At 45.3% G+C, this 22,375-nt stretch overlaps 1 protein-coding gene across 1 annotated transcript in view; it reads left to right on the forward strand.

Annotated features, from left to right (window-relative positions):
* bahcc1b (BAH domain and coiled-coil containing 1b) overlaps positions 1 to 22,375 on the forward strand; it is a 59,548-nt gene that overhangs the window by 27,101 nt on the left and 10,072 nt on the right. The window contains 18 exon segments of the mRNA XM_051939987.1: positions 1,269 to 1,379; positions 1,671 to 3,707; positions 4,236 to 4,347; positions 4,885 to 5,078; positions 5,878 to 6,018; positions 7,232 to 7,416; positions 7,999 to 8,398; positions 9,271 to 10,188; positions 13,091 to 13,257; positions 14,672 to 14,808; positions 15,093 to 15,197; positions 18,110 to 18,188; positions 18,350 to 18,518; positions 18,613 to 18,780; positions 20,403 to 20,564; positions 21,522 to 21,686; positions 21,689 to 21,755; positions 21,955 to 21,976. Of these exon segments, the coding sequence (XP_051795947.1) occupies positions 1,269 to 1,379; positions 1,671 to 3,707; positions 4,236 to 4,347; positions 4,885 to 5,078; positions 5,878 to 6,018; positions 7,232 to 7,416; positions 7,999 to 8,398; positions 9,271 to 10,188; positions 13,091 to 13,257; positions 14,672 to 14,808; positions 15,093 to 15,197; positions 18,110 to 18,188; positions 18,350 to 18,518; positions 18,613 to 18,780; positions 20,403 to 20,564; positions 21,522 to 21,686; positions 21,689 to 21,755; positions 21,955 to 21,976 (5,339 nt within the window).

The raw sequence follows: 22,375 nt of genomic DNA on the forward strand, positions 1-22,375 counted from the left end.
TCCTCCCTCCTTCCCTTGTTTTATTTCTATCCACTTTTTTGCCACCATGTCCCTTTCCGCCGTCTTGTTTCTCACCTCCCCCCCTTTCTCCCTCCCTGGTTTTATCACTCATCATTACCCGGGGGATTGGCCTTAGATGGCTGATAGAGCCTTTTGGCTAATTGTCGCCATTTAGATTCACTGGTTGTTAACCAGTCGGAGTAATCAAGCGCACACAGCGGAGTGTACACATTCATGCATTTACATTGCAGCATGAACACGCAGAGTTCCCCACACACACACACACACACACAGCTCACACATGCTGGAAGCAGTGAGGGGGTGTTGGTGGTTTTGCAGTGTGACTGTGGAATGCGTAGGATGAGTTTTTATGGAGTGCTGTTTACTTTGGCCACCACCGTTAAACTTTTAACGGCTGCCAATTAACGGGCCGGCAAGGACACTCTGTGGGGCATGAAACCAGCTGCTGGAGAACACACACTCACACACACACACAATCCAAGCGTTTTTTTTCTCCATAGTGTGTGGATGTGTGTTTGTGTACTTGTGTGTATGTTGGCTTGTGGTGATTTTTCTGTGTTTTTCTTCCCCCCAATAACACTCACCCCCAACCACGACGACAACCCCGCACATATGCACACTCTCACTGACGCACACCCATCAACAAAATCGCCAAGACCTCCTCTATCCCAGGATGCAGTTCAACGTCCTTGAAGATGAGGAACAGAGTGAAACGACCATTTACCTCCCAGTGACCTCCTGGGAGGAGTGAGTGTGTGTGTGTGTGTGTGTGTGTGTGTGTGTGTGTGTGTGTGTGTGTGTGTGTGTGTGTGTGTGTGTGTGTGTGTGTGTGTGTGTGTGTGTGTGTGTGTGTGTGTGTGTGTGTGTGTGTGTGTGTGTGTGTGTGTGTTAGACACTGGGGGTTGCGATGCTTCATACTATTTGTCTTGGGTTTGGGGAAAAATGTGTTTTGTAGAAGAGCAAATTCCATCTAGTTAAATGCTGCAAACACTTGGCAGTAGCTGTCGGCTGTGGTTTTTGTCACCACTTTGTCCACTGTAAATAATGTCAACTCATCTGGCATGTTTGTGCAAAAGTGCATTTATGGTGAAAGTAGCACTAAGCGGCCATATTTTTTTTTTCTGCGTTTTCCAAAATGGCCCCATTTCATGATAGATTGTAGAGATAAACTGTTTGTTTAGAGGGCTGCTGAATGTCAACGCTGCGCAGAAACATCAATTCTTTCTCGCTCTCCCTCCCACTGACAGGGTACCCCAGCTATTCAGGAAGTCTTGCTTCTCCTTTTCTCCCCATGAGTCCCCTGGATCACCATAGCAACAGTCTCTATGGACAGCACCGCTTCTATGAAACTCCAAAAGGTAGGTGTGAGATTGTGTGAGTGAAAAAAAAAATTGCCTCTTATATACAGTACTTTCCAAAACTGCCTAATCAGCATCACTACAGGCATAAGAACAGCTGCTAATTTATAGTCTTTTTATTCAAGCTGCAATTTCTCATTTCTTTTCTGTGAGTTACAATCATTAAAATGCATTTTCCTATAGTTATTTTAATTTAGCTTAACTTTAGCATCCACTTTTCAGCTAGCATTTAAATTTCTCTAGATTTTAAAGAAAATTCAACTTCAGACATCCATTTTCGTGTTCTTCTAGATCACTTCTACCTGAGAGGCCTTCCTCCCCAGCCCCCTCTGCTCTCCACCAATCACAGCCTTTCTCCGCTGTCCAGGACTGCCCCAGGCCACCCACTTGGCTCTTGCAGCCGGGAGACGGACAATGGGGGAGGGGGTGGAAAAAGTAGCAAGGACATGGGTGAGAAAGGGGTCTCATCTGTGTCAAAGGAGAAGGAGCGATCAAGCAGCAAAGAGCGGCACCAGGAGAGCAAAGACAAACAACAGCTTCATCATCACCATCCTCATCAGACAAACCCTGCTACCACTCCATCTGGCCACCACCAAGCTTACCCCCACCCTCACCATGCGCTTCTTCCTCACCTCGCACTACATGGAAGGGAAGAAGACCACAGACACTCTGTGGAGCGACACAAGGAGTACAGAGACAGTGACTCGGGCAGTCAGGGAATTAAACATATGAGTGCCTGTAAACTGTCCAGTGGCTCTGGAGGAGAGAATGGCTCTGGAGGAAAGGGGGGAGCACTAAGCAGCTGCAGTGGTGGTGGGGTGGGCAGACCTCCATCTGGAGGCAACAGGCGGTGCTCCAAAGATGGACCCATTAATGGGGAGATGAGGATCAGTGAATCCTCAACTCCCTCATCTGAATGTATGAGACGAGGGGCGGCTGCAGCGACAGCAATCTTGGCACCTCCAACCCCACACTCTGTAGCCTCCTACTCCATGCCTCCACCTCCCCCTCCGCCACCTCCTCCCCATGCCCTGCACATGGGCTCCACAGTTGCTGGAGGGTGGCTACACCACACGCATCACCATCCACATCCTGAGTTTTACTGTCCTCCTGCTCCTCTTACGCTTACTCCCTCCAAAGATCCAGCAGCCACAGCTGGAGGGTCTGGCAGGGAGGCAAAGGTCGTTGGCCCAACTTATGTGCCCTCAGTTGGGCCACTCGGGGATCTGGCAGCCCCTGACTGTCGTGGAGCAGGAGGAGGTGGAAGAAAGGCGGAGGACAAGAGTGGAGAAGGATCTTATGAAAGTCCCTCTCATCACCTCAGCCGACTTAGTAGTTGCCAGAAGAAGGACAAATCCCAGCCACACCAGCAGCAGCTGGGATACGGCAAGGCTGACAAACCTCCTGACTGGAGCCAACAGACGCATCACTTCCACAAACCTAGCTCCATTGTGAGCTCTGAGCCTGAATTACGGTCCTGCAGCCTGGAAACATCATCATCCTTCAGAGATGTTGAGGTTGTGGAAGATGTTTACCGGCCCTCACTCCCATTAGATGCCCAGGAGACACACCCTGGTGCTGGACAGAGCACATCTAAGAATGGTCCCAACACCAGCACTTCTCCCTTCAGGGACTGTTCACTTTCAGGTCCTGATGGGAAGGCAGGATCAGGGGCAGCAGCTCAAAGGGAGGGACAAAAGGTTGCAAGGATACGGCACCAGCAGCACAGCAGCCACGGAGCAAGTGCAGAGGAGAGAGGAAGAGATGGAAGTCAGACAGCACCTTTCTGGGGGGCTCGAGGGAGCCACCAAGAGGACCAGAGAAAAGGCACCCACCATGCATCAGCTGGTAAAGGTGAAGTCAGAGGGCTTAGCAACAGAGCTCCAAGCAATGAACACAACCAGCCACATTCTCAGCTGCCTCCCCCTCTGTCCCGTTCCTCATCACATGCTACCGATGGTGAGAGCAGTGCCATGAAGAACCTAATGAACTACAGCTCCCAGCAGCCACTGCTTCTGCCACAGCGGAGCCCATTTGGTGGTCTGGGATGCCTCAAGCAGGGTGGAGAAAGATCAGAGAAGGGAGACAGAGGAGGAGCTAAAAGCAACACCTCCCAGCAAGACCTTCCCAAGCAGTCGCTCCCTCCTCGCCGAGGCTCCACTAACGAGGGAGAGAAAAGTGACAGAAGTGGGAAGGAAGCTGGGGAGGCAGGAGAGGGAGAGGTACGACAGCCTCCGGTGGGCATTGCAGTTGCAGTAGCCAGGCCCCCCCATCGTTCCCCAGACAGCACCCATAGCAGACAAGGCAGGGTGCTGCCCAGCATGAAAGGTCAGACATTATTTATGCTCCTTGCACTGAAAATCTGTGTTATTTCTGTACTTTAAGCTACACTAAAGGAAAGATCCATGTTTAAACACTTCAGGATAGCTCTTGGTATTGCACAGTATTTCTTGGCCCTTTTTGTCATTCACTGAAGATTCCTATTAGTGGCCAAATCAAAGAAACTTTGCAGAGCTTTGAGCATCTGCTATCCTTAGAATCACTGCAAACAAAAATCAATTTGCAAACAGCTTCTGTCTAGACTCACCATTTTGCATGTTCAAGGAGAAATTCTTTGCAAAGAATCAGAGATAGTGATGTCCACATGGAAAGTGGTTGTCAGAGGCCTTCAAGGCATTGTAGACCATCATTGTTTGTCATAAAACTAGATGAGGTACACTAAGGATTAGTTGGTATACAATAAAGTTACTGTTTCTGACATGAAATCAACATCACAATATGACGTTATATGTACGAGTGATACTGGGCACATAAAAGCAACTGTCAGCATGTTTCTCCCGTTGAATTGTGTTTCAGGAGTGTCACGCCCTGTGTACCCTCTTGGTCGTGAGGCAGAGGAGAGGAAGAGGATAACAGAAGACCAGATCAGCCTTCATCACCTGGACAGAGACAGAGAAATGATCATCAGGTACACTTTAAGTCATAAACACATATGAATATACACTCACACATACACAGTAGCATCTATTCATTTTTTGCTCTCATCTGATAAGCTGCAGTTCTTTTATTCTCGTGGCTTCTCTCTTCCAGTCTGAAGCTCTGCTTCTCTTTTCTCTCATCCCCTCACTCCATTTACTCTTCTCACCCTTTGATGTAGTATTTCAGAACCCCTCACTTTCTCGCTTCCCCTCTCTCTCTTTCTCCCGAAGATGAGATGTGGTGCATTAATGTTACGGGGCCTAATATGGTTGTCTCTGAAGTATCAGGCTCTTATTATGTAGTCATATTAAGGGAAGAAAACATATAATGAGAACTCATAGACCAGGCATGAGATGATGGCTGTTCCTGTTGCCGTCACATTTCCTTTTCTTGATGATTATAATGGTAGTAGTGGTAATGAAGATGACAAGGATGAAGATAATGATCATAATGACAGTGATGATGATGACAATAAGAGGGATAATCAAGATAATGACAAAGTTCACCCCGCCTTGTGCCGTGACAGGGAAAACAAGGATTGCGTGGAGTTCGCCAGGATCCACCCTTCTAGTAGTTGTCACGGTGACCTGACCTCTCACCTCTTGGTCCCTGGAGGAACAAGCCAGTTAGGGGCGGACCCTGCTGCACATGCTCACCCAGCTCACCACCACTGGATGCAGAGGACAGGAAGTCCCTCCCTCTGGATGGGGCATTCATACAGTGAGTAAAGTGAAGAGGGAGCACTGAAATAAATCTCTAAAAAAAATCAACCAGATCTGGAAAAAAGATTCCACCTGACTCCTCAAAATCACCTAATTTTTTAATGGACAGTAGTTTATGTGTCTTTATTGTATTTATTGAAATTCTACTATGAAAATTCTAATACTATGAAAATGTTCGGAGTAAGAAGCCCTTGAAGTGTCCATTTGGGTCATTGTACCTGTTTTCAGCATTTTTGAGCCCTCGTAACTTCATAAGTACAGGCGATAGCCACATGAAGTTTTCAGGGCTGAAAAACACATTTGAGCTCTGCAACCGAATGGATTTTACATCCACTGCAGGCGTCCCAATCTGAAGGCAAAAATCTCATTTTTGCTCAGCACAATTTTCATATAGCCAACTTTAAGCATCAATGTCATGCAATATATCCTAGTTTCAAAAGCACAACTGCACCAGTTTAATGTCTGTGAGGGAGGGATAGAAACAAGCATTAGTACCTTAGGTGTTATCTGTTTTCTGATGATCATAGTATGAAGTTAGATTTTGCAGTCTTCATTAAATAGACCAAAGTTATTGTACAAAAGCAACCAAGTGATTCTGAGTGAGCCAGTGCTTCACACCTGGAGATATGGATGTACTTTTGATGCTCTCCATTTCATGTTTTACTTTCATGTTGAACTTTATTGCTTGAATTTATATTGAGCAATCTGCACTAAATTCACCATTATCTTTTTGGGATAGTAAAATAAGCCTGTCAGCGTTACAGCATTCACTTACTGTATGTACACATTTATTTCAGGTCTGGGCCATGTTGGAATGAGCCCTGGCTTTCCACCAGGTCTACCCAGCCCTTTGCAGCCGGTCTTGGGGTCACTCACTCAAGACCCGAACTCTCCACTAGTGGTTCTTCCTACAGAACCTGGGACTCATCATCACCTTGGTACGCTGAGCGTCTTCTTACAAAATCTACAGGACACACACAGCCAGGAGAGCCTACAGTCACTGCTGTGTACCCACACTTACTGCCCCCCTGCCTCTCTCCTTCTCTCCATTTGTACCATCAAAGCTGCTGCCATTTCTCTCCCAGAGTTTTAGTATCATTGGCTAATCATAATATAATGCTCAACTAAGTCCCTCTGTCAGTGGGACCATGTTTTATAGCTTCGTTAATGGGAGCAGCTATTCCATTGCCCCCCCTCTGCATGTGCCCAGCATTATGCAAACCATTTTAACTGGCATTTCATCTCTCTTGTGGTGGAGCACTGATGTGTTTGGACTGGACTTTATGCTCCGTGTGTGTGTATCTGAAGTTGTGTCCATATTCAAAACAAGACGTTACGTTAAGGATTGTGTTGTTCGTCTCAGCCATTGCTAGAGTGAGAAAAGAATGTGTTTGTCTTTGTGTGTGTGTGTGTGTGTGTGTGTGTGTGTGTGTGTGTGTGTGTGTGTCTGTGTGTGTCTGTGTGTGTCTGTGTGTGTCTGTGTGTGTCTGTGTGTCAACGCTGCTTTGCAAACAGGCTGTGAAATTTAATTATCTCCCGCCTCCCTTGCCTCGCTCCGTGAGAGTTCCTGCAGAGAGGGGAAGTGCATCCACTGAACCCTTCCCCTGGGAAACATTAGCCCACTCAGGCTAATCTCACAGAACAAAGGTTCCCAGCGACAAGGCAGCCAAGGAGGGATGTGTGTATATGTTTGTGTGGATCTGTGTGGATCTCAATTCATATATGCTTAAGGTGGGGCCTTAGCAAAAATGCATGTTCAACTGCACAGAGAAAGAAACAGAAGGAGTTAAAGCAGGTGGTTGTAGGATGTGAAGCATGCATTCAGGACTCTGACTGTGTGAGGCCAACATGCAGCTCATTCAGGCAGCAGCTGTTAAATCTTTAGTTAAAGTGGCACAGCTCCTCTGCAATCCCACATATTCACAAAACCAATTCAAAAGTCCAGTGACACAGTTTCTCTTTCTAACTATCCTGGGTGGTTGTAGCCATGAAAATATTTCTGTTCTGCTTCTTTATTCAAAAAGTTTATTGAGTGTTATTGCCAATAGCAATGTCCTACTTTGTTTATTTATTTGTACCATTTTTCTATTATCGAAATCAAACGGTCTCTCGTGTACGATGTGTAACTTTTTTCTCTGATTTCTTTTCTAGATGTTCTGGAGCAGTCAGGTCTGTGGCCCCCTGTGTACGGAGGCAGAGGCCCTCCTCCTCACCTGCAGCATCACCCAGTCTACTCGCGCTCTTTCCTACGGCAACAGGAGCTGTACGCCCTGCAGCATCAGCACCAACAGCAGCAGAGAGCCATGGAGCACATGCAGCGACAGTCGTTAGGACAAGTAAGACTAGTACTAGAATAATCCCAGTAACATTTAAATAGCAGTCTAGGTCTACTGTTTGTGAAACTGTGTTCATGTATTATTGTGAAATTGTGGGAAAATGAGAATCAGGAAGTGTGGAAATATTGTGAAGGTTCATCTTCCCCCTTTGAGTTGTAAGGACTAGATTACAGTACTACTTATCATTAACTGATGTCCTGATTTCTCAATGCTAAAAGAAAAACATACAAAATCACACTCAGCAATATTTATTTATAAACCAATAGCTTCCTGTTTTCATTGGATAAAGGTTGCACTGATAAAGAGGTGTTGGCGTGGTGCTTTTGCACTCTCACATTGCCAGATCATTTGGCAATCAATAGTGTGGCCAACACATACAGCAATTAATTTTTCATGTCTTTTCTATCAGATTCTTGGGCATTTGTGTTTATGAGTGTATCGCGACAACTGGCCATCTAGACAAAAAAAGTGCTATGATGTTAAAGTGGTATAATGCACCAAAGTCTAAAAGTAATATTATGTATAATGCACATTTGTGACTATTAACCCGTTATGATTTTTTGTCCATTTTGTCTCTCAAAGAGAAAACACGAGGAGCATGCTATCACGATTGAAGATTCTCCTCATGAATCTTCAACCTCCAGAACTCCCTCTTCTTCTTCTTCTTCTTCTTCTTCCTCGTCTTTGTCCACCACCTCTGCCCATGCGGCCAAACCCTTCTCTCACACACCTCCTCCACCCAAGACATCCACACCATCTCCTGGAATGTGTCCCAGTAGCCGTCAGTCACCCTGCTACCACTCACCGTCCACGCGTCCGCACCCACCAAATCCTCTGACCCCTGCGCCAAGTCCGGCTGCAGCTGCTCCACGCTCTCCGGCGCTCAGTCCAGCTCCTTCACACCTCTCTAAAGGGCTGGACAGAGGCAGCGATAGAGGGGAGGGACAGCCACCTCAGGACTACCCACAATCACTCGAGCCAGGTGCGTGTGAAGAAGCCCACAGGCTGGTTTATAAATGTTTCTAAATTGAATGAATATGAATTGTACCAGAAGTTGAACTGTCAAATGGCAAAAATTTGAAGCAAACAGGACAGAAAAATGGAGAGATGTAGCATGAGAGATTAAAACAAAAGGGGGAGAGATGCTGCCAGAATGTGGCATCAGTCTTTGAAGCGTGGTATTCTTTTGATTTTGCAGAAATTGTTTGAAGCATGGCTGATCCCTTACTCTGTGTGTCCTTGAGTGTATATGTGCACCTTTTTGTCTGCTAAAGAAGGACTGTGGGCAGGCCAGCTATTAAGGTCAGAGAAAGCATATGGGTGCTCTTTCTATGTATGTGTGTCACGAGAGGAAGGTCAGTGAAATCTTCAGACAGAGCCTCCTTATCCTTCAGGGGTCCTTGAGAAGTACAGGCGGAAGGATACGCATTCATCTGGCTGTGTTGTCAGGGGGCGGAGGGATACCATCAATAATAAGAGAGCAGGGGTGACAGGGCTGGTGCTGCAATCACAGGAAAACGGCAGGGTGTCATCAATATCCCACGTAGATCTATATACTCACACTTCTACATGCTCACACAGGTTCACACACACATGCTGTATAAATACACGCTCTGTGTTTTCGGCACCTTGCTGTTAATGTATTATTTCAACTGTAATCACATGCTTCATTCTGTCTGCCTAAACAGCCAGGCAATGAATTTAAAACAAAGAAACAACTAAGATTTTTTTTTTTTTTTTTTTTGCAGATGAATATGTTTTAGTGTGCATCAGTCTGAAATCTGACATTAAGACTGGATGTCAGTTTCATGTCAGTGGACCCATTTGACCTTTGCTCTCTCTCCTTCCCACCAGACTTGCCACCTGTTTATAGCTACCCTCCCATCACCATGGGTTACAAGGCCGGGCCCTCGCCTCCTGAAGCTCGACTGGCTGAGCAACCTACTGTGGTGGAAGAGCCAGCAGAGCCTGACTCCAAATCCCTCCCACACTCATGCCACGTACAGCCTCTCACTGTTGAAGAAGAAATGCGGAAAGAAGAGAATGGGAGAGACTGTGAAGTGGTGGAATCCCTGAGTGCAGTTACAGAGGAGGCGAGGAAGGAAACAAAAGGATGCTCCGTCTCTGAGCCCCAGAGCAAGATTTCTGGATTGCCGCCATGCCCTTTCCCAGCTCCAGTCCCAGATCCAGCTTGCCCAGCCACAGCCACAGGCAAAACCCTAAAAGTAGAGCTCTCTCTGGGTTGCCCAGGCCAGAAGGCTGGCCTGGAGGAGCCTCAGCTATCCAAAGAGCAGGAGGATGATAGGGAGCATGGAAAAGAGGACATGGAGGAGGATGAGGAAGAGAAAATGGAGCTTGAACCAACAGAATGTACTGTCTCTGTGCCTGAAGAGGAGGTGGTGGAGGATGGGCACAAAGATGGAGAGAATGTAGAGGTGGTTGAGGATGAGGAGGAAGAGGAGAGGAGTGGGAAAAGTCCAAATGAAGACTTGGTGGAATTAATATGTAGCTCTCCTACTTCTTCCTCATCTGCTGACTCAGTTGTCCCTCCCACTGCGAGTGCAGCTGCCCAGCTCCAAGGGGCCTACATGTGGAGCCTGGAGCTCCTCATCGCTGCAGCTCTGTGTGCCACCAGAGATGCCTTGTATCCACCAGTACCTGTTGACCGGGCCCCATGCCCCTCACCCCACCACGGTATGGAGATACTCGGGGAACTAGCTGAGCTGGAGATCCAGCAGAGGGGCAGGGAGAGCAAAGTAAAAGGCACTGAAGGTGAGAAAATGCTGCCAAACCTGCTTACATATCTGGCCTTGTTTCCCACTTTCAAAGCCGTTATTAATTAATAAAATGTCTCAGATATTAAAATAAAAATTCAGAAACACCACAATAATTAGGTGTATCGCTTTTTAACACAATATTTTGCTCTGCCGTCCTAGAGTAAAATGGACCAAAATACCCCTAAAAATTAGATGAAGGCAAAATAAGCCAGTTTTAATGCGTTATTGTATTTTTTTTTTCCTTGCCTCCACAAACGCTCATACTTCCAGTGAGCAGAAACAGTGGCCAGGGAAATGTGTGCAATCCAGATGTGTATCATGTCACACACAAACACACACACACATACAAACACAAAAATTTCCCACTAACTGTCCTGCTTCCTTCCTTGGCTGTTACTCTCTGTTCTTGCCTGTAGACCATATTTTCCCCTCTGGGAAGGGTGTGTGTGTGTGTGTGTGTGTGTTGAGGGGACACAGAGATGGACAAACAAGCTGAAGCTTCAGACACTAGCCAGGACACACACACACACACACACACACTCACACACACGTGCACGCTCACACACACGTGCACACACACACACACACACACACACACACACACACACACACACACACACACACACACACACACACACACACACACACACACTCACACTCCGCCCAATGTGTCCCCCAGGCTCTGGCGTCTTGCTTTGCTAATTAGACCCTTTCCTTTAAAACACTTCTCCTGTAAGCGCTCCTATTTTCCCCTCGTCCCTCTGAGAGAAAGTGTTTTTATTTATGCCAGCATCTGTGTGTGTGTGTGTGTGTGTGTTTTGTGCGGGCCGTGCACATTGGTGTGTGCGCGTGTGTGTGTGTGTGTGTGTAAGCTGTTAAGTAATCCCAGATGAATCCCTGCTCTCCTCCATCAGAGTCTATGTGTCTCTCCACCAGGCTGCCTGCTCCCTGCCTGCGCTTCCTCCCGCCTCCCCTCCTCCTCTCTCTTTGTTATTTTTTCCCCTCACCCGGTTCTCCTCCTTTCTCTTTTTTCTTTTTTTTCTTTTTTTATTAAACCAATGTAATCTTGTGTGTAAATCCTGCCTCTGCAAGCCTTGTTGACGGAATTAATAAGTGTAAAAATCATAAGTCGCTCGGCTCCTGTCTGTGCATGTTTGTGTGTGCAAGATGCCGAGTGTGCGAGTGTGCATTTGTTTACATGTCCGTGCACGTGGCTAGCATGTGTAATAGGTGTGAAATCAATAAGTCCTGTCGTGGCGTGGAAAACATTCTCCAAATTGCAACACATTTATTTAAAACCCGCTCTGGCCTCATCGCGTAGAATGTTATTAATACTGCTGATGGCGTTTTTGTCATTGTGGATGCGTTCGGGAGATGAAACCGATCCCAGACAGATGCATTTATGGCGTTGCTTGATGCAGACGGATATCTCAGCTGTTCACTGGAAATCACAATTACAGATTAAGGAGTCAGGAGATGCTCCCTCCCTCTTCTTGTATAAATTAGCACAATTGTTTCTATTTACATGCACACACGGGAGCTGCTTGTGTCATAGTTTCTTATATTTCTTCACATTTTCTGTCATCTCAGTAAACTTTCTTAATCACCTCTAATGATGACTAGGCCCATATCAACTGTAATGTTTTTTAATTTTCCTCTACTGTTTTTGTTTTTCCCCTTGAAATCCCCCGTGCCGCTTCTTATTACACCCTTCACCCCCGTTCGAGACACAGTATGGTATTATTACTGTGCAAGGATGAGTGTGTATGTGTGTGTGGCATGCTGTGGGCGGAAGGTATCTATCGATTGTGGCCATCCTCCAGGATACTAAACTAGGCGTTGGTGATGTCAGTGGTGATGTCATCCTGTCAGTGTAATCAGAGCGTGCCATTGGCTCAGAGGTCTGACAGATGAGATGGCATTGACCTCTGCAAGCCGGGACAGGACAAAGCCACATCTCGCGGCTTTTTTCCCGCTCGCTTCGTCGCCCTCGGAGGAGTTACCTGTCGTTCCTGCATCCATTTGTTGTTTCACTCCCATTTCTCTCCTCACAGACAAAGACTCCATCCTTCCAGCCCCCTTCGCACTCTCTCTCTCTCCTCTGTTTACCGCATTTCTGCCTTCGTCTCTCACTCACACACACAGGTTTTAATAATGTCAGATGTCAGTGAATAGGCCTTGCAGCTCCAGTGCACAGACTGTGAGCGATCCAGTAAAACCTCTCGCCTCCTCTCCTCGTCTCCTCGTCTTCTCTCCTCGTTTTCTCCTCGAAGGGGAAATTGGATTCTGTCCATGTCCATAATGAGGAGCTGTAGGAGAATAAATAGATAGCTCAATAAACACTTTGCCTCTTATTGCTTCTCCTCCCCTTTACTCCCCATCCCTCCCTCCCTTCTTCTCACTGCGTTGCGGTCCTCCTCCTCCTCCTCCTACCACCCGTCGTTCTCCTTCTCTCCTGTTCTCCCTCACATACACTCATGCAGTTTACCCATGTCTGCGTAGCTCAGCGAAAATGTTGTAGGTGCCTGTGTGTATTCAGATTGAGTGTGTTTTATTTGCATAGGTGTGTGTGTGTGTGTGTGTGTGTGTGGACTGTCTCATGAATATTCTGTTTCATCTGCTGGTGCTGTGACAATGACAGAGTTAATGACAGTGACAGATGTAGAGATCGTTCTCTCCCGCTCCCTCTCATGTGTGTGTCTGTGTGTACGATTAGGCCTGAACACCAGTATACATCAAATAAACTACACAGCTAATATCATAAATATCACCACTTTTCAAGGCATCGTTTCATCGCCGCAGAAATAAATCCGTTCAGCGCACAGCATGTTTTATAACACAGTGTCAGCCGCGATGTGATGTACCAATCTAAATTGAAACAATCCGTCTCCGTGCAGGTGAGGACGTGCTCACCTTTGACCTCCACAGTCTGGCTACGCTGGCGGCCGCCCGTGCCCTGGAGATGGGGGGAGGGGCCGTGGATGTGGGGGCTGACCAGCAGTGTCCAATCAGGAAGAGGCTCAATCTGCGCCGGAAGTGCACCTGGACACCTCGCCACGAACCGGTGAGGCTTAAATGAATGCGTATTCTGTGTTTATGCATGCACTCATAAATCATTCATGTTCAAATGTGACTGACTGAAGTGTTGAACAATGGACACATACTTGATCTCACTAAACTTCAATAAAACCCAGACATGATGCAGAGAGTGGGCTGTGCAAAATTTATACTTTTTTACTTCTTATAGTTTGGTTCCAATAAACTGAACGAGTAAGAAATTGGTAGAAAAGACCCATTGGTCATCACTGATGCAAATGATAAATAGAAAAGTTTTCACACCATATAACATTATAATGATTTTATTTGTATAGCACCTTTCAAAACAGTAGTTATGAAGTGCTTTGCAGTGCAGTGGAACACAGTAAATGACATCACAGTAAATAAAATATAGCATGGGACATTTAGACAGACATGGAAAATAAAGTGAATAAGAAAAGCTAACCACTAAAATACAGCTCAGCTAAAAAGCAGAGTATGACTTGTGAACATGAAAATGTACAAGTACATTCTAAGAATGTTAACACACCTGTGTTTTAAGGAATAACAGGCAAATAGCATTAACTTTTGGTGACCATATACAGTCTTTTGCTTTTAAGTTGGTTTAGAAAAAAAATCTGTTTATATAGTTTATTCTGGCAAGTTGGTGCTCAAGCTAAAATCCAAAATTTGTCACTTTTTTTAATATCGAAAAGGTCATGTTTGCACTTGCTGCGTGGTGGATCAATACGTTTCTTCTCTTTAGGCTGAGACACTACAGGCAAATACATAGTTCCTCATGCACTGGCCACACAAATGTTTATTTTACTACCATTTGTCTATTGAACATTTGTGCCAATTAATGCATATTTAGACAGATAATACCTCATTTGCATACATAAACATTACATTTCAGAAAACTTGTAACACAAAACTGTTATTCTAAGTAATCATCTCAGGTAGTGTCAAGGTGATAAAAATGTGGCCCCATTCACCTGAATGTCTTCTTTATTGCTGTCTTCAGTCAGTTCTATATGTTTGATGCTATTTGATCTAATGTACAACCTACTATGTAACTACTGTTAATAACCTTTAAATTAGTAACTTTTTAGATACTACTTGTCCGTGACAACATTGTTGCACATATTGTAGTAGAGAGCTTTGGTCTGAGAAATCCACCTTTAAGAGTAGAAGCTGCTGGTTAACAAAAATGAGCTGCTTTAGGGGATCAAACGTCCAAGCTTTTGGTTATGGGAAAGTAATCAACAAGCTGGCCAAACACAAGCTGGCTACGTATCCAGTGACTGTTGAACTGAAGTTTGTGTTCAGCATTTAAATTCCTGTGCTTTGTGTGTGTCCACGTGTGTCTGTGTCCATGCTTGTGTGTGTGTGTGTGTGTGTGTGTGTGTGTGTGTGTGTGTGTGTGTGTGTGTGTGTGTCAGGTGTGCCCAGTGAAGGGCTCCATGGAGACGATGGGAGGGGAGGAGCTGGCCATGCGTGTCCAGCTGGCTGAGCTACAGCGCCGCTACAAAGAGAAACAGAGAGAACTGGCCAAACTACAGAGGAAACACGACCACCAGTGAGCAGAGACAACACACACACATGCACGCACGCGCACACACACACACACACACACACACACACACTTCTTTTTGTCTAGACTGAATTATGCTTTCCAACATTCACAATTCTGCTTTCATGCTGCATCCTCCTGATTTATCAGGACTTGCTACCTGCTCATACTTAATGCAGTTTGACCTGTAGCCGATACAAGCTTCCTCCTGATTTCTCCTGCCGTCCTGACTGCATCTTTAATCTCTCCTCCCATCCATCCTCCTCCTTCCCGTCTTCCTCTCTCTGCAGGAAAGAGGAGACGTCTCGTAGCCCTGCCCGCCGGGGGCCCGGCCGCCCCCGCAAGCGCAAGTCCACCCCCGGCCCAGCTGCTGCAGAGAGCTCCAAAAGACTCAGGTCAGTCCTCTGATACTGCGTCAGGATAATCAGTGTGATTGGCAAGCCCAGCTCATTCATCCTGATTTCTGTTTGTGTTTTTAGTGAAAGGCACGGTTGATTTTCAAGAAGTTCTTCTTCAGCTGAATTGATTCGAATGCTCTATAGCTGATGATTTGCTTGATTGGGCGCTAGAAGGAGCTGCTCACATACACACACACACACACACACACACATGCACACATACACAAAGCTGGTTATATGATGGGAGCTGTGAGCTGGGTGAGATTTTTTAATGAGAGAAGGTAATGGAGATGAGGGCTTCATTAATCACCATTAATCACTTTTAATCATATTTATCACTTGTATTGATTATGTCCTGATTCCGTGTGAACCTCCAGCATACATTAATACAGCCGGACAAAGTCCTGATGTACAGTTATTACAGTGATAAATGACTCGACGCCACCCCCACCAGCTGCAACACACAACCACACATTATTTAACACCTCAGACATGCAAACTTTCATGCTGACACACATTCCTGCACCAAGCACGCCCACTCACACACGGCCATGATAAATGTGTTTTCTCATGATGCCCCACCTCTGTTAGCATGTGCACCCCTCGCCTTGATAAAATGATTAGAGAAACTCAAGGTTTGTCACGGTTACCATGATTAGAAAGCGCTAATGAAAATGACAATGAAAGCCTTTAGTCATACATGCCGTTGCACCACACACATCCACACAGAACTTGTTTAATTAGTAGAGCTGGTCGCTACATGTCTGAGCTCCATTGCTGTGGTTATTAACAAGCGATGTATCATTTGTTTACTCTTTCATCTTCTTATGAGAGTTGGGGAGGGTGAAGTAAAACAGTGAGAGTGAGAGATGAAGAGGAATAGTAACACTGCGAACAAACACATACACACTACATAGCCAAAAGTATGTGGACAGCTGAGCATTTATATTGTTGGACAGTGTATTCCTAAACCATCGGCATTAATATGCTACTGTAATTTCTTTGTGCAGGCTTTCCAGTAACGTGACCACAGGGAGTTGCTCTTAGTTAGGCACAACATGAAGCTGAGCAATAATGGCTAGTTTATGCAATTTGTCTGCCAAAAACATCTGAAGGCAAAACAGGTAATAGCTGGCCTGAAAAGTCACACTTTTCAGAGCATGTGCGCAGTTTCACAGAAAAATGTGCACCAAAAATGTTAGCAGGACTGGACATTATTTTCAGAAAAAGGTCTGTAAAATTGTGAAATGCTTATTTTCTTTAAGAGGGTATTATTTGGGCGTCCTTCATCGCGCTAGCATTGTTCAAAACAGCCAGAGCTTTGAGTTTAGCATCTGGACCGGAGCACTCAACCTGATCCATATCTTTTTATAAAGCTAAGCATTTAGCGTTGACACCGAGAATTAGCAAGTGCTTTTGCAGCGTACACAGAACCAAAAGTGACAGGAAAATGGTGACAGAAAACAGTGATAGAAAACAAATAGTAAACAGTAACTGAAAAAGCCAACTAAAAAGAATAGTCCCATTGTAGACTGAAACCCTGGCCTCCTGGGTAAAGGCTCTTTCTCTTTTTATGTGTAAAGCAAAAGAAACTCACAAATCATGCTAGGTGCTCACCTGCCATCGGGAGAAACCTGAGGTTGTGCGTTATCCGAGGACACTTCAGAGAGGCCAGGGGTTGAACCAAGAACTTTGTGATTAGTGCAAAACTTACTACCACCCAGGCACTGCTTTGAGTTGTTTAGGTCCATCTCAATCATAAAACCAGTAATATCAGCCTATAAAACGTGGATTGCTACAGACTTTAGCAGGCCAGTCAAGCTCCTCCATACCAAAGTGGGATTATTAAACAGTGGCATTTTCATATTGAAACAAGGAATGACCTTTCCTGTACTTTTGCCACAAAGTTTGATGCACCTTTGTATCTTAAACCTTAACATTCCCTTAAATTTTAACAAGGCCCAACAGCCCAAGACCAAAAGTATGCCATATTTGAATACATTGTTTATGGTGTGTATGTGCACAAAAGACGTGACAGGAGGTAGGTTTTGGATTTGGAGCTCAGTCTGAAGTGAAAGATTAGACAGATGTGGTGTAGACAGAAATCTCTCCTCTCCTCTCCTCTCCTCTCCTCTCCTCTCCTCTCCTCTCCTCTCCTCTCCTCTCCTCTCCTCTCCTCTCCTCTCCTCTCCTTTCCTCTCTTCTCTCAGGAGCAGAGATGCTGAGAGCCAAACCTTCTCTCTCTGGGAATATAAGATTCACCTGCCTCAGACACCAGCTGCTAACAGTGTGTGTGTGCTGGCTCCCTGTGGTGTGAGAGAGCATGCAGGCAATGAAGGAAGGACAGAGAGAGAGAGAAAGTAAGAGAGAGAGTGAAAGAAAGAGAGCGAGAGGAAAGGAGGAGTAGTGTTCAATAGAGGTTAGTGTTTATCGATTGAGCCCTGAAGCTCCGGTCAACGGACAGACTCCCCCGAGACTGCTTCATCTCTCTCTCTGTCTCTTTCCCTTCCCCCTCAACCATTCTCCTCCTCCCTCTGTCTCTCTGTTCTCCACTCTTCTTCACACCAGATAATTCTTACCCTTTTATGTGGTGATTCAGCTGAGTTTCATATTCACACGGCCGCTGAATATTTCTGTTTGCTGTCAAACTGCGCAGACGGTCGACAGTGCCTGTCTTTTACCTCATCAAAGTTATGAGACAGAAAAGAAGAGTGGGAAGAGAGCGAGACAATGAATGAACCCAGCAGAGATGGAAGTGAAACTAGAAAGAAAAGAGCAGAGTGGCAGAGTTACAGAGAATATCATCCTTGAGAGAAAAGAAACGTGTGATCGGGTTGATTCTGTGATCTGTTTTATGTATGATAAATTCTCACTTAGGTGCATCTCTGCTGTGTTTTTATGTTTTCCAGGGCCGGCCTCAATTTACTGGAGGAAAAAGCCAGGAATTCAATGTCCAATCACAACTTCAACAGACTCAGCGCTGCACAGGTCAGTCCCTCTGCCGTCTCTCCTGATTCATCCACACACACACACACACACACACACTCTGACATCCATTTCCTGCTGCCGCTTTTTTTTCCCTTTCCTGGATGTTTCAATTAGCAGAAAGAAATGAGTCAATAATTAGTTGTTCCGCTCCCTGTCTACAGATGAAAGCTCGCTGTAAGCACAGAGGTCGGCCCAGCACCCTGAGCTCCAGACTGGCCAGACGGGTGACCCAGCTAAAGCAGAAAGCTGCTGCCCAGCGAGGCGCACCAACAACAAGCCTGCTACACTGCAGTGAGGATGACACCTCCAAGAGACACTGCAGACAAGGAGGTAAAGGTGGGGATAGAGGGAGAATATACCTACACTTGTTGCCCAGTATGTAGCATCCCATAACTGAGCTCTCCTCTTGCTGTTGCTCTATCAGACCTGCAGCGGGACCGAACTGCCAGTCAGACAGTAAAGAGGAAGAGGGGTCGAAAGCCCAAAGTGCCACTGGGCATCAACCCAAAAGGAGCTCACCACAAGGACAGCCGGGTCTCTGAAAAGCATGAAGTGAGGGAAGAGAAGAGTGACAGCGAGAGCTCAGAGCATGGTGAGTTTCTGTACAAGCAGTCTGACTCACTGGTTGTAAACTGGGCGTTATAAGTCTGCCATTGGCTGTGTATTTCATGCAGCTCTCACATCTCCTATCGCTATCAATATGTACGGTAAATGGTTTCAAAATCCTCTTCTTTACACAAACAACAACAGCAACCTCAGAGCAGCAAACTACACACTGAAAAGTTCCACTTTTGCCGAAGACATACTACTGTTTTTCAGTGAATTAACTATTTGAATGACTGTTCTAACCTCCCTGCATGCAAAAATTCCAGCAAAACAATTCCCTCATCAGTTTTTTGGGTGAACACCATAAATGCATCCTGTTTCTATACCCACCCAAGACAATTATGATTGGTTTAAAAGATATACAAACTTTGCAAAGCGTATTTCCCTATAGCAGAACGATAAACAGGTGCAGCCAGACCATTCTGCACAGCAATGTGTCAATTCTAGAGAGTAGTCTGTCTTTGCAAAGCAACTGTACAGGTCACACATGAGGTTTGTCCTCCTGCTAGTAATCCAACAAAGATTCTGCAGTTGACTGAAGTGAATGAAAATTAAAGACAACAGCTTTGTAACACAACTACAAATCCTTTGTGTCATAAGCCAGGTAGAGTCCACAGTTCCACATGAGTCAAACAGTGTTAATTTGACTCATGGGTTGAAGAACATCGACCAGACATTGTGAGATTTCGTTGTGAGAGTACGTCTGTGTGTTTGTGCGTGCACATGAGGAGTTTGAGAGTGAGATATCTGCCATCATCAGGGGCCTCCTCTCACTTCCCAGCTCATCTGTCACACTGTTAAAACCGTTAACGACTTGCCACAGGCATGCAACACAGGCACCCCTGCGCTCATCAGCGTACGGTAACGTGAGCCCACTCTGGCCCCGATCAGAATGTCACACCCCCTTCCACCCCGCTCTTCTTCACCTCTCCGACCTTGTGAAAACGCCCTCTTTGAAGGCCTTGAGTTGAAGAGACACACTGGCACCCATCGTGACTTTTAATTTTTCTGTATTTTGATATGAAACTAACAAATCTTCAGGAAAAAGCTGGAGTCTTACCCAAACCTGTGGCCTCAGTGGCATGGAGAAGTAGAAGTTGAATATGTGTGTGTGCTTGTGTGTCAGTATTTGTGTGCCTGTGTAAGGCAAAGTGTTGACGAGAATGTCATGTAAGTGACAAGTGTGTCAGAGATGTGTCGACACCCGACACGACCCTCGCAGTCAGCGACACACAGCGGCCAATAACAATCTATGTGTGTGTGTATGTTGGTGTGTGCACGTAACACTGCATATGTGCATGTATGTCAGCATTTGCTTCCAGTTGCTGAAGTTCAGGAACAAGCTATCATTAAAGCAGGTTTGCTCCTCAGGAGGTAATATGTGACAAAATGTCCCACTTCACAAACTCTCAAAGAGATTTATCTTCCCCGGTATTTATGATTATGTGAGTTTAGCTGCAGGCTTGTGAAATAATCTATAGATCCAACAGCATCTTCAAAAGTTGCTGTCAATGCATCTCATCAAAGTGAGTCCTGACTTTGAACAGTGTTTACATATAAATCACTTGTAGCATTCTGACTGCTCATTATGATGTGGTGATTTCACAGAGGAGGAAGAGGATGCCAGCTACGACAGTGAAGATGGAGTGGGTGACATCCAGATTAGCTCATCCTCTAAAGAAGCTCCTGCAAACTCTGTCGGGACCGTCTCTTTTTCATCGAAGCTCCAAACACACCAGAAAGCCCGGAGTAAAAGACCAGGACCTCCTGGTGAGATTTTTATACCTGTCTGTAACCCTCCAAACCCCAAGCAGTTTTTGGGCATTTTCTGCTCCTGGCACATTCTCGTATTTTTTACTCACTGTTGGCTCATTTTTCGCTGCAATAAAGCCCTGTTCCTCTATGCAAACAGCACAACCATGGCTAGAAATAGAAATAACTAAAAAAATCTTCTGTTCAGCATGACACAGTTATAATTCCATAAATTAAAAAAAGAAAGTTTGTTTTCGTAGATTTTTCAGTTTATAACAATTTTAGAAATCTGGACTAAACATGTCCAGTTTTTTATCCAATGCTTTAATACCTCAACAAAAGGTGACTCCACATACTATAGATATTTTGCAACTTGCATTTTTCTCCCATAATTTTCTCTTATCGGCTCCCTGTATGCATAGCCTGCAGATTAGCTAAATTCACCAAGATGTTTTTGAATTATTGGCACGACCTTTTGTTGCGCCTCCGTCACAATAGCTTCACAGTTGGGCAAAGAAGTGCAAACATTTTAATTTTTACAGACTGTGTTTAAAGCAAACAGATTATTTTGGGCGATTTTTTAAAAATGAGACATGTAGAATAAAGTGACCAAGATGGAGTATGAAGATTTTAAGCTTAGCTAATGTCACAGATGAGTAGTTAAAGGACTGTGAGCTTTGTAAGAGCTGCAGGATTTCACCCAGCTAGTTTTTGGGTGTTAACTGTTATGATGTCTCTAAGAAACAACACATTTATGTGATGCCCTGACAGCTCAACAGTTGACATGTCTCTGGTTCAGTAATGCCCCGGGGACATTGGTGGCTTTTCATATCCGCCTCTCTCCTCTTGTTTCACGTCTGCATTTACAACATTTTGCTTTTTTTCACAATTTTAAATAAAACCTCTTGTCATATCTAAGCTATTAGTATTTGCATTTTAGCTTTAATTTCCATGATACTCCCTCGTCATCCACAGGTATGGGGAGTTTGCCTAGTCTAGACCGGAGGAGAGCACCCAGGAGGCCAAGTCTCACCAACACAGAGAGAGGAGGTCCAGACCATGCGGGGAACAACAGAGCATCTCTTCCCAGCTGGAGTGTGTCGTCAGTGGGCTGCAGCTTTGGAGAAAGCCACAGAGTTCTGACGAGGGAAAGAGGATCAACAGGGACGACGAGAGGAAGACCCCAACTGGGCACAGCATTCGGGAAAGGTAAGGCATCAGACAGCGCTGCCTACATTAGACAGTGATGTAAAAACTAGTAACACAACAGTATTTTACACCTGTGACAACTTTTCTCAAAGTAAATTCTCATCTGCTCTCTGACAGAAGTGACGTTTTGCACTACTCTATCACCTATATGTCACTCTGTCCAAAATATGATATTTGCACCTTGTATTTCCCTCCTTAGGTGCACACCTGTGCACTTCTTTGTAAACACCAGGGCAAACAGATTTCAGCCCCCTTGAAATTTTTTGAAACTTTATTCAATTCCTTGGCCTGATGCGTGTTGATTGTACTCATTAGTTGCATCTTTGATCAAATTGTGCTTTCAGGATGGAACGATATGCATAAAGCAGCTCAGGAGAGAATATCACCATTAGAAAGCAGTGCAACTAAATGCTCTTCCAAAGTTTCAACAGTCATTTAAGGGAGACAGAAAGTCTGTGTGCTTTGCAGCTAATTTTTCCCTCCGATCGCTCACACAAGTGCATGGGAACAGGAATTGAGACGGAAAGATGAGACACGATTGCCGCTTTTAGAGGTGTGACGGAAAGGTTAAGTATGACCATAAATTACTGCTGTCATAGAGTTGTGAGCAAGGTAATTAC

The sequence above is a fragment of the Acanthochromis polyacanthus genome, chromosome 19, assembly GCF_021347895.1.
Source record: "Acanthochromis polyacanthus isolate Apoly-LR-REF ecotype Palm Island chromosome 19, KAUST_Apoly_ChrSc, whole genome shotgun sequence".
NCBI lineage: Eukaryota > Metazoa > Chordata > Actinopteri > Pomacentridae > Acanthochromis > Acanthochromis polyacanthus.